Source organism: Cynara cardunculus (genome assembly GCF_001531365.2).
Source record: "Cynara cardunculus var. scolymus isolate 2C chromosome LG 12, CcrdV1, whole genome shotgun sequence".
Lineage (NCBI taxonomy): Eukaryota > Viridiplantae > Streptophyta > Magnoliopsida > Asterales > Asteraceae > Cynara > Cynara cardunculus.
The window spans coordinates 38,391,753-38,403,737 of NC_037539.1; the positions used below are offsets into that span (position 1 = coordinate 38,391,753).

The 11,985-nt window shown below is 36.1% G+C and overlaps 3 protein-coding genes across 4 annotated transcripts; all 3 read left to right on the forward strand.

Annotated features, from left to right (window-relative positions):
• The first annotated feature begins 453 nt into the window (after positions 1-453).
• Positions 454-2,914, forward strand: LOC112523909 (QWRF motif-containing protein 3-like). The gene is made up of 6 exons (XM_025133581.1): positions 454-1,536; positions 1,992-2,111; positions 2,207-2,323; positions 2,452-2,541; positions 2,633-2,740; positions 2,855-2,914. Exons 1-6 carry the CDS (start codon positions 454-456, stop codon positions 2,912-2,914), a joined length of 1,578 nt encoding a protein of 525 aa, XP_024989349.1.
• A 2,680-nt stretch (positions 2,915-5,594) lies between these two features.
• On the forward strand, positions 5,595-6,512 carry LOC112523667 (syntaxin-125-like). Its single transcript, XM_025133355.1, has one exon. It carries the CDS (start codon positions 5,595-5,597, stop codon positions 6,510-6,512), a length of 918 nt encoding a protein of 305 aa, XP_024989123.1.
• A 1,012-nt stretch (positions 6,513-7,524) lies between these two features.
• On the forward strand, positions 7,525-9,393 carry LOC112523666. Of its 2 annotated transcripts, none has more exons than XM_025133353.1 (4): positions 7,525-7,652; positions 7,753-7,823; positions 8,499-8,585; positions 9,085-9,393. In XM_025133353.1, the coding sequence occupies exons 1-4, from the start codon at positions 7,538-7,540 to the stop codon at positions 9,103-9,105; spliced, it is 294 nt and encodes a 97-aa protein (XP_024989121.1). In that variant the 5' UTR covers positions 7,525-7,537; the 3' UTR covers positions 9,106-9,393. The 2 variants fall into 2 exon arrangements, with proteins under 2 accessions (XP_024989121.1, XP_024989122.1); XM_025133354.1 differs by having other exon boundaries at positions 9,088-9,393.
• Positions 9,394-11,985: the final 2,592 nt, after the last annotated feature.

Sequence of the window (11,985 nt, forward strand, 5' to 3'; positions counted from 1 at the left end):
TTACACGAATTCAAATATAAAACTTTAATAAGTTATACATACATACAATTATTTGTAATATTAAATTTTAAGTAATATATATTAATAAATAATGTTTTTTTAAGAATTTATGTTAGATTATATTGTTTGAAAATGTAAAAGAGAATTAAATATACACATGGCACGTCCCTAGAGGTTCATAATATGCCGGCTCGGCAGAACAACAAAGTGAAAAACTACGGAGTTATCGAAATCTCCCAAGTGGCCTCTGCCAAATTCAAATTGCATTCTCTTTGACTCAATCTCTTCGTACACAAAATCCCAACACTACCCCTAACACATCCATCACAACTCCCCGGCAACAAGGGTGTTCTTGTAATTTCACACCCCGCCGGCACCGTATCTATTTAGCCGCCAGTTTTTGAGAGAATGTTTGTTTTTCTTCCCTCTTTCTCTCTCAATCTCATTCGCCACATGATGATCTCCGATAAGCCTCGGCCGGAAAATTCTCGGCCGGTGAGATCTCGATACCTATCAACACCGTCGTTACCGCCGTCTCCGAGTCATAACCACCCTCTCTCTCCTAATCGCCAACAGAAACCCAAATCGTCTTCCAAACACACTGGATTGCTACGTGGAGTTTGGCCTTCTTCCCACTCATCAAAATCCCACGATGACAATTCACCGACCACCACCCTCGCTGAATACCTCGGGAACGATCGGAAAAGGGACAGCGGTGGTGGTTCGACACATCTTAGTAAGCAGAAAAGTTGTTCCGAGTTTAGTCGGTTCGAGAATGATCCAAAAAAGCAAAGCAACTTGAAGGAGAATCAGAAACCCCTTTTTAGAGGTGGGTCAATGAGATACGCCGGAAAGTTCAGATTTCCGGGAAGATCATCAACTTCTTCATCGTCATCCTCCTCCAAGTCTTCGGAGTTTCTTGATCACTCTGGTGAAATTATAATTCCCGGGAGATTATCAGTGGATGAAAATGAACTTCGCCGAAGATCGTACTCCGACCGGATGAGATCAGATTCTTTCTCCGACGACTCCGAGTGTAGTGATATGGGATCTCCATTCATCATAGGAAGAAACTCACCGGCGTCATACATGGCACCCACATTAAGCTCTAGAAAATCTGGACTCGAAGTTCCATCGAAGTACATGAACTCACCATTATCTACCGCTAATTCTCCTACCAAATCCACAATCAAGAACGCCATGAAAAAGGCAAACTCATTAGCTCTGCCATCCAGATGGGGTTCATCGGGGGGACGATCTGAATCACCACCAACACCGACAAACTCTTCGTTTTCGAGATCAAAGCCTCCAACAAGTCCATCAAGAACTGGTAAAAAGAATTTTCTGCATATGGGCCTTGATTTGATCAAGCTTAAGAAAAGCAGCAGGTCTGGTTGTTTGTCACCTCTCGGGGCCGGTATGGGCATGGCGGAGGGTGTTCATCAGTTAAGAATGATGCATGGAAGTTGGATGCAGTGGAGATACACCAATGCTAGAGCTAACGTCGTTAATGGAACCCTAGATAACAAAGCTAAGGTATCTTATCAACTTTGACTTTTTCAGTCAAAGACTCATTGTTACTTTTATAAATTTTTGAAATTAGTATTAAATCATTAATCAATGGGCAATCATTTGTATTCGAATGTGGAAATCCAATGTTCTTGTCAAAATGATATGAAAGAATTTAAGGGGTGTTAACTTATTCTATTATGGCATCGGTAATAAGCACTTTTGAGTGTTTGGATAAACAACTTATACCAACGTCAAACTGGTAATAAAGAGTTTTTGAAGAAGTTAAACTTTTCTGACTTAAAAAAAGTTGATAAGTGCTTTTGTAGAAAAAGACAAGTTGTTTCAAATAAGCAATCTTAAACACCCCCTAAGTAATTTCAAATGCTTCCGTAGTAAAATAATTTGACTTCAAAAGTCAAACCGATACATTGTAACATTTTTGAGGTCGTATAATTAATTTCACGATTTCATGACCACAGAAAGATTCATTACACGCATTAGAGAACATCACGAAGTTACAGCAATCCGTGTTGCAACAGAGATTGCAATTGGAGAAAGAGAAGTTAGAACTGAAGCTCAACTTTATAGTCAATCCTCAAGTCAGTATTTTACTTGATAATAACTTTATTATATTATACAAGATACCGATGCATACCCTTATTACTATTTCGCCTAATGCAATCTTATGGTGTAGATGAAGATGTTGGAAGCATGGAGAGACATCGAAAGGAAACACACATCAGACGTTTCAGTAATCAAAGACAGCTTAGAAGCTGTTGCTTGTAGGGTACCCCTTGTTGAAGGAGCTAAGGTATTTGAACACTTAGAACAAATGTTTATCGTGTTACAATGACCATAAAAGCCATTCAAAATTCGAATTCTGATAGCAACAAATTTGGTTACGAAATGTCGTGTTTTATGATATGTTTCTTCGTGTAGATGGATTCTCAAACAACTTCGCTTGCACTAAGACAAGCAACGGATTTGGTTGCCTCCGTCATCTCTATGAAATCTTTTCTAACGCCCACGGTATCATACGTACACCTTTAAGATCAACAAATAAATATCTAACTTGCACAAATTACGTACTTACTGGAAACACGAATTTACGTTTTAATAGACTCGGGAGACTGTTTCAACTTTTTCGGAGCTTGCAAAGATCGCATTCGAGGAGAAATTGTTGCTTGAAGAGTGTATTGAACATTTGAGAGTTATTTCAACATTAGAGGTAATAGATTATTCTCATTTTATCTCAATTTTTTTATTTAAAAAAAATAAGGATTAAATCTTAATTTTTAATTTATTATATAATAATTGATTTGTCTTAAATTGTATATACCAGATTCAGGAGAGGAGCTTAATGTGTGGCATTATTGAGATGATTTCATCTGAAGATCAATAATGTGATTAATACAATGCTTAATAGAATTGGAACATAATTCTTTTGTTGAGAGGTAAATAATGTTTGTGGGAAGTAATTGAATTGTATATTCCTATTTTTTTTTTGGAAAATCCCTTTGTGACCATGGAGTTTCAAATGCGGTGACTTCGGACTATCTATAAAGTAGGTGGTAGTTCTGGGATTAGTCGGCTCGCATAGCGGGTTGGATATCCATGTTATTAAAAAAACTTATATTCCTATTTTTAGAAATTTATAATGACTGGTTTGTTAGATGGGATTGTTTACATGTCTAAAATATTATTTATGAAAAAACTTATCACTATAATAAAATTAAGCTTATAACATGTTACAAAAATCTAGGTCGTTTATTAAACAATTATCTTGATAAGTACTTAGTGGTTCAATTATCTTACGGGTTAACATAACAAAGACCAAGAATCTTATTTGGTAAGAGGGAAGACAAGTATCGAGAGTTTTGTCTGGTAAGAGGGAAGACAAGTATCGAGAGTTTTGTCTGGTAAGTGAGGGTGATGACTCTTATCTGGTAAGCGATTACCGAGTTATAATAAACGCTTAGCATCAATCTATTTTGATGGTAAAGAATGTTACCACATAAAGAAAGTGAGAGTAGTGATTGTTGCTGGTAAATGCTTACTTGGTAAATGTCTGGTGATTAAGCGACTACTAAGTGTTTTAATAGAAAATTTTATAGGACTTAATAAATAGTTATTTATGATACTTTTAAATTAAGCATCAAATTAAATTTTTTATATAACATTATTTGAAAGGGTGGTCTGGAGTCGTATAAAAGGATGTGTTTTAAAATATTTCTCAAAAATGTTCTATAAACAAACTAATATGACACCTTATTTAATATGTAAAAAACATCATATAAACCTATTGTAACATTCTTGCATATGACACATATGTTTGGTTCTATAAATTTAAGTCCTATAAATTACTCCATTAAAACACTTAGATATTTGTGACATGGGGAAAGATCGTGTGAGAAAGAGAGTTAAAATGAGAAACGTAAGAAAGGATCTGGACCTTGATCACTTTTAATCTCAAACTCACCCATAAATCACGTTTGATACAGGGATTAATCCGTGCATCTCATCTTGGTGCATCGCATCCTAATGTGCATCTAAGGGTGAATATCTTTTTTTTACACTTCCATCTTAACTCTCCTTTAAACCGAAACCCAACCCCTTATGATGTTATATGTGTGTGTGTGTAAGCATGCGTGCGCACGTGTGATTTGGTTATATTGTTAAAAACATATGAATCATAGTTTAAGTTAAATACATAAAAGGTTATTAATTTTGTGTATATATATATATATATATATATATATATATATATATATTTCTGAAAACTATGTTAAAATATGACAAGTTTTTTAACAATCTTAACTTTTGTCATTTTTCTGTTATCCGAAGGGGTTGAAGCTGTCAAGAGTGTAAAGTTGATGATTTAAAGTGGAGGGGTTGCGCCTCACTTTTTGGAAACTTTGGAGGGTAGTGGAGCAAAATCTTTTATTCTTTAAGGACTATTTCTGCAATTTCATTATTAATATATATAGCCTTGTTTAGTCGTTCAATATTCATTAGTGAATCATTTTTTGTTTACATTCTCTCTAGTTCATATCTAGTTTAGCTATCTTCTTGTATGGATTTAGGGTTTACATTTTGTATTCTCTCGTATTAATGTTCATATGAAATAAATATGTTGGTTTATTGTTTTGAACTTGGTATCAGAGCTATATGTGTGGTTCTGCTCTTGTTCAATCTTTGAATATCTCATTGGTTCATCTTTGTCTCTTCAGTAATCTGTTGTAATCGATTCCAGGCAAGTATTCTTCTTGTTTTTTGTTTCCCCGTGTGGTGTTGATTACTGTTCATTTCTCTTTTTTTGTTTCGAGCAAATGCTTGGTTAACAAGTTGGTGTATGAAGATCTGTTTAGATCTCGATCTACCAATCGTCACTAAAACACTCGTGGTTAAGTGATTTCTTTCTCAAGAACACTCTTCTCTTTTTCTGTTTTGAGTAAAGGCTCAATTGACGGTCTAGTTCACAAAGATTTGTTCATATCTCATTTTAACTATCGTCACTGAAATACTCACATGCTTTTCTCTATTTTGTGTATCTTTGCAGGTAGCCCGAAGTCATCGTGTTTGAACCTCTGTAGCCACAACGGGATTTTTATTTCTCGTTGGATTTGAACCTGGGACCTCCCAGTACTTTTAACCTCTGGAGCCAAGCTCAAACCAATCAGGCACCACCCTCGTAATTAAAAGTGATTTGTTTTATAATGTATACATATATAATGCGAAAAGTAAAGAGGTTGTTAGGATTAATTTGGTTTTGTGTTAGAACCATTAAATTTCTCCTACTTTAACTACGAACCCCATAATGAATAGTTATCATCCCTCCCAAATTAATGTCATCTCTCTTCCATTCAAATTAGTGTCAACATTTATTAGTTGCAGGCTCCTTCAACCCTTTCCCCTTTTTTCACCTTTCCTTCCACTTCTTCCTCCCACATGCATCATGTTTTCACAGGAGAGAAGAAGGGAAGCAGGTGTTTTCCTGTTCATCCTAAATCTGGTTTCATAATCCATCTCTTAATTTGGTTGGAAACCAGATCAAATCTTCACACAATCACAAAAATCCAACCATGAATGATCTATTCTCTAGCTCTTTCAAGCAATCCCAAGCTGTTAAAACACACTCCTACCTTGATGTGGAGGCCGGCGGTGGCGCTGCCAACGACACCGTCGATCTTGATAAGTTCTTCCAGGATGTCGAGAACGTTAAAGACGACATGGCCGGTGTCGAGAAGCTGTACAAAAAGCTACAAGAATCAAACGAGGAGAGTAAAACGGTTCATAATGCGAAAACCATGAAACAGCTTCGAGCCAGAATGGACTCAGATGTGGAGCTGGTGTTGAAGCGTGTCAAGATCATTAAAGGAAAGCTTGTGGCCCTTGACAAATCGAACGTGGAGCATCGAAAGACTCCTGGTTGTGGGCCTGGCTCGTCCACGGATCGAACTCGCACGTCGGTTGTTAGCGGTTTGGGTAAGAAGCTCAAGATCATGATGGACGACTTCCAGGCGTTGCGGACCAAGATGAACGAAGAGTATAAAGAGACCGTCGGGAGAAGGTATTTTACGATTACGGGCGAGAAGGCAAACGACGAATTAATCGAGGATCTGATATCGAGTGGTGAAAGCGAAGATTTCCTTCAAAAAGCGATCCAAGATCAGGGTCGAGGCCAAATTATGGACACAATCATGGAAATCCAAGAAAGACACGATGCTGTGAAAGATATAGAGAAGAATCTGATCGAACTACACCAGATCTTTTTGGATATGGCGGCGCTGGTCGAAGCCCAAGGACAACAGTTGAACGACATCGAGAGCCACGTGGCTCACGCGAGTTCGTTTGTTCATCGTGGAACCGAGCAATTGGTGGAAACAAAGGAGTTGCAAAAGAGCTCGAGGAAATGTACTTGCATTGCCCTCGCCCTCGTTCTTGTCTTAATAATCGTAGCAACTTATCCGGTTTGGTTTCCCATGATCATGCGTCCATAGGGTATTGCTTCCAATATTTCTTTTTAGACTTGGTGGTGTTATTTGGTTATTATGTATAGTGTAGGGACCAGTTTCGTCATTTTAGTATTTTAGTTTTAGTTATATATATATATATATATATATATATATATATATATATATATATATATATATTAGTTTCCTTTTCTGTATTAATGTTGTTCTACGATGTTTAATCAGATAAAATCTTAGCTAAGCTTTAGCTTTCGATCTTGTCTTCGTATTTTAGGTTGGTGTTCAACAAAGCATACATATCGGATCTAGAAACAAACCAAACCAATTAAAACGGACCCAGTAAATATCACTCGGAAGTTGGTTTGGAGGAGGAAATGTATAGGCATGCAAATGGGGCAGGGAACCCAATCCCCAATTTTCGTCCCTAGCCAAACTGCCAACCATCTAACCCATCCTAATTGATCCAAGAATAAGGGGTTGTTTGTTTACCTCTTAATGGAACTAGACAGTTTCTGAATCGTTAAGAAATGAATCTTGTTTGGCAAAAAAAATGTTTGTATCTTTGTATCTTGAATGTTCTTAATCATTCAGCGCCCTAATTTCATTGTAAACAATTACCAAACAATTATATTTCATTTTGCATTATATTATGAGAGTCTCTTAATCATTCTGACAACTTAATCATACTGCACCAAAACATTCAGCAACTTAAGTCTTTTTGTGCATCTATGCTAGCTATTGGTTCACATTGGAAAAGTTTAGGGGCCAATCGGTAAAACTTGAATAATGGGGGGGGGGGGCAAGGACAAGGAGACTGACAACTTAAAAAGGGCAGTACTGACCGAGTCTCCAGGCTGCTTTTGTTGGGGCTTTAGAAGAAATTTCAGAAAGTACAGGGTCATATATGAAAATATTATAGATCCCACACGACGTCGTCCTATAAAAAAACCTGTACTTTTTAGTTCGCATCTTCTGTCGTTGATCACCCTCTCCTCTCTCAAATGTTCTTTTTGTGAACAATTGATTGAAGAAAAATTGTTTGGAGCTGCAAAATGGCTTCATCGTTGGCGGCTCGTCAAGCTGCAAATCTACTGCGTCTCTCCTCTCCTGGATCGGCTTCCCACGCCGCTTCCGTTATCCAGCGCCGTGGTCTATCTGGCGCCGCCGGTACTGTAAATCTCACTCTATCTCCGATGCACACATAAACTATGTGTAACCTAATCGTGGTTTGCAATGGATTTTAGATTTGATTTGAGCCATTTTGCAGATCATCATGGACCACCAAAGGTGGCCTTTTGGAAAGATCCGATGAGTCCGTCCAGGTGGAAGGAAGAGCATGTGAGTCAATTTTTCTGTATGAATTTTTCAGATGATTGAAGGTCTTAGGGTTTTCATATGATCCTTAATTATTTAATTTGCTACCGTTAATTCCTTGATACAGTTTGTGATTTGATGTGTCATTATTTTTTTTATTAATCTGGATATCAATCCGCTATCCGTGCCGATTAATGTCAGGTGACTCTAATCGGGAGTCACCACATTGTCACGAGGGAGTTTTTATTTCTCCTTAAATTCGAATATGGACCTCTGAACATTTTTGACGTTTGAAGTACAAGCTTAAACCAATCAGACACCACGTTCATGGTTATTTAATTAATTTCTGCATTGGAAATCGATACGAATTCTAAAACAAAAACCTACAATATCTAGAAATGTTGTGAAAAGGCGTACCATAAATTGGGATTCAAAATTAAACTTGTAAACCACATGGGTGGTGTTGGATTGGTTTGAGTTTGACTCCAAAGATTAAAAGTATCAGGTGGTTCCAGGTTCAAATCCAATGAGGAATAAAAATCCCCTTGTGACGAGGTTCAAATGTGGTGACTCCGAGCTATCTGCAAAGCAGATCGACTCGTGTAACGAGTTAAATATCCAGGTTAATAAAAAAAGAAATTAAACTTGTAGCTATTATATTATGAATATTTATATATGTTTGTGGATGTTTCCATGCAGTTTGTTATTCTGTCTTTATCTGGATGGGGATTGCTTATCTTTAGTGGATATAAGTTCTTCACCAAAGGCAAGAACAAAGACAAGCAGGTATATACATATATATATATATATACATATATACATATATACATATATATATATACCTATATACATATATACATATACATATATACACACACATATATATATATATATATATATCCTTCAAGAGGAACGATCATGTAAAGCTAAACATTTTGCAAGAATACGAGAAGTCTCAATATCATATATGATTACATTCTTTTGGGTGTGTTTAATCATATGTGATTAAGCATCTACGTCATAATAAAACATGTGTTTAATCATGTATGATTAAGTTTGTATATAATGCCTGTAATCATATATGATATTGAAACTTTCCGCAAAATGTTTATCTTCTCGTTTGAACTTGCACTCATCCTTCAAATCATATGTGTATATGATGTGTTATAATTAATTGAACTTCAATATGCATAATATATATATCTCAGCATCACATTTGCTCTTTCAACTTTTATTGCACTACAAAATTTCGATGTTCTACAATTCTCATCTGTTGATGCTTTAGCAGAAATTGGCGAAAGCATAAAACTTAGAGATTAACGGAGGAATAAAAATCTCCTTGTGGCCACGGAGGTTCAAATGCAGGACTTTGGACTATCGTAAAGCATGTGGTCATCCTGGGATTAGTCGGCTTGCATAGTGGGTTGGATATCCAGGTTAATAAAAAAACTTTTTGTCAGAAAGCTAGCTATCAGCTGATAAACCAGGTTTTTCCTTGAGGAAGCAACTTTTTCTTATGTTGGTCATGTTTAAGGTGAGTTAGATTAGTGTCTGATGCGAATTTTACGCCTTTTTTTTGGTGTAATACCATTCAATTCCGTTTTACGATAATGAGCTTCATGGCTTTTCATGGATGTTGGGGACTTTTTTGACTATTTTCTTTAAGACCCGTGAGATTAGTAGAGGTATGTGTAAGTTGACTTTAACGCCCACGATTAACGGAAAAAAAAGTGTACCATTTCCATCAAATTGGACTCCGTAGCAACATAGACCGCATAGAATTATCAAAGGTTAGATACGTCTAAATGACAAAATAGTAACGGGTTTTGACATTAAGCATTGAACTGTCGAATATTATGTAGAAATGTTTTTAACTTATGATGGACATGAGATTAAAAATGATCAAAGATTTCGATCTATTTTTATGCTTCTCACCCGGATGTAAAAATACTTTTTTTTAGTTTCTAAACTATTTTTTTTGGACGAAAAAAAAAATATTAAACTTTTTCAGTTTGAATGATCAAGTAGTTGAACTATTCTTTTAAATGGAAAAATCATTAAATTTTTACATTTTGAATGATTAAGACTGATATTTTTTTTTCATAAATAAACCATCAAATTTTTACTAATTCGTTTATGTATTTTTTTTGTTAAAAGAATGTAGGTAATCAACTTTTAAAAGTGTGATGTTTATTTATTAAAAAAATGTTCTAAGAGACTTGATCAATCAAAATGAAAAAGTTTAATGGTGTTTTCATTTTAAAAGAGAAAGTTTAATGATTTTTTTGATTCAAAAAATAGTTGAGGGACTTAATCATTCAAAACGAGAAAGTTTAAAGGATTTTTTCATTCAAAGATGTAGTTTGCAGACTAAACCATTCAAAATAGAAAAGTTTGTTAGGGTTTTTTGAACTTTTCTCTTCTTCCTATTTCTACTTTCAACTCATTTTACCTGAAAAACGGGTTTCCAGTCTAAGTGATATCAGTTGATATTGATACAACATTTTTTATGCAATCAAAAATTATAATATAACTAGAAAAACTGACATCCACGACTCAATGTCATCAATGATTACAAGATCTATCGGTTGTCGGTCACAGTAGTTATAAAATTAAGAGAACGGAATGTTTTTGTACGATGTGATCAATCCATAGAAAGGGTGGTGCCCCCTCATGGAATTTCTCATACAACATGAAAGAAAATTCCCAGATGAGAAAAGCCGTCAAATCCCAAGGCTTAATTATGGACAGACAATGATTGGTTCATTGGAACCATATATTGACGTCTATAACTCCGTTTAAGAGAAAAATGGAACCTTCCGTTGTGTAGAAAATAAAATTTGCAACTCGACATATGCAGTTCCTAAACGGACTGTATGATGCTACGTAAATATACCTGATCTATAGCATTACATATGGTCATTTTACAAGTGGTTTATAATCTACCTTTACATGATTCCTATTGAATAAGTACATGAAAGTCTACTAGGGGTGTTCATCAAAACCGTCAAACCGCACAAACCACCCACACTGCATCCAAAACGCGGTTTAGAACTTTCACATGCGCGTTGAGATTTGCCTTTTCATCAAGTTGCACTGTACGGTGCGGTTTGCGAATTCGAGTCATCAAACTGTGGTTAATTACGCATTTCGTACGTACCGTAAGTATTAATTGCAAGGAATATAAGAGCATCATCGTCGAATTGTCAAAGTTATGATTTTCTATATAATTATTGGATTAAAGTGCTTTAGATTCAAACTGCTTAAACAGCACCACATGGCACAGTCTTTTGCGATGTGGTTTTTTGCAGTTTGAGGCATATGCAGTGTGGTTTGTGATTTGAGAAAATCTTTAAACCTCATGTGCGGTGTGGTTTGGCCTTAAACTGCACCGCGAATACCCTAGAATCTACTGATTATTTACTTTTGTATTCAAATGGCAATCACATATGTTTGTTATGATCTTGTGATTGTTATTCAAATATAAAAAATAAATAATAGTAGCTTCTCTTGTGATTATCATTTAAATCTAAAACGCAAGAGTTGTTTGGTTTGCTGTAGGGATGGTGATTTGTCCCGACCAGGTAGGGAACCCGGTTCACCCGACCCGAACGGGAACGGAGATTCCCCGCTAAAACAGGTCCCGGAGCCGGGGATCCTCGGTAGACTCAAACCGGGGATGGGGGATGTTTATTCAAACCGGGGTCGGGGCCAAGGATCCCCGGTAGAATCAAACTAAAAGATACTGTTTATGGGGTTTGACCGGGGTTCTACTGGTTTTGACCGGGAATTGCTAGAGATTTGACCCGGGACATGATGATAATCCCCGTACCCGCCGGGGACCAGGGCCGGGGGACGTTACTACAAACCGAGGCCGGGGCCAGGGATTACGAAACCCGCCCCATCCCCGCCCCGTTGCCATGCCTAGTTTGGTGGATTGTTTGAGGGATTTGAATTTCATCATTTTCATGGAGGGATTTGGATTTGAATGGATTTGAAATCATTGTTGTGCTTGATTTGTAGGATTTGGAATGGAATTGGATTCCATTATTTACAAATAATTTATAAAAAAATTATAAATAATGATAAAAATAATTAAATTGCATTTTTATTAATATATTATTACAAAACAAATGTTTTGAACATTTTTTAAAATCTTATTTCATACAATTCTACGAAATCCCTA

Coding starts and splice junctions, on each gene's coding strand:
- LOC112523909 (XM_025133581.1), top strand. CDS start 454: ATGATGATCTCCGATAAGCCTCGGCCGGAAAATTCTCGGCCGGTGAGA. Junction 2,112..2,206: donor ACTTTATAGTCAATCCTCAA/GTCAGTATTTTA, acceptor CTTATGGTGTAG/ATGAAGATGTTGGAAGCATG. Junction 2,324..2,451: donor CCCTTGTTGAAGGAGCTAAG/GTATTTGAACAC, acceptor TTCTTCGTGTAG/ATGGATTCTCAAACAACTTC.
- LOC112523667 (XM_025133355.1), top strand. CDS start 5,595: ATGAATGATCTATTCTCTAGCTCTTTCAAGCAATCCCAAGCTGTTAAA.
- LOC112523666 (XM_025133353.1), top strand. CDS start 7,538: ATGGCTTCATCGTTGGCGGCTCGTCAAGCTGCAAATCTACTGCGTCTC. Junction 7,824..8,498: donor CCAGGTGGAAGGAAGAGCAT/GTGAGTCAATTT, acceptor GTTTCCATGCAG/TTTGTTATTCTGTCTTTATC. Junction 8,586..9,084: donor GCAAGAACAAAGACAAGCAG/GTATATACATAT, acceptor TTGATGCTTTAG/CAGAAATTGGCGAAAGCATA.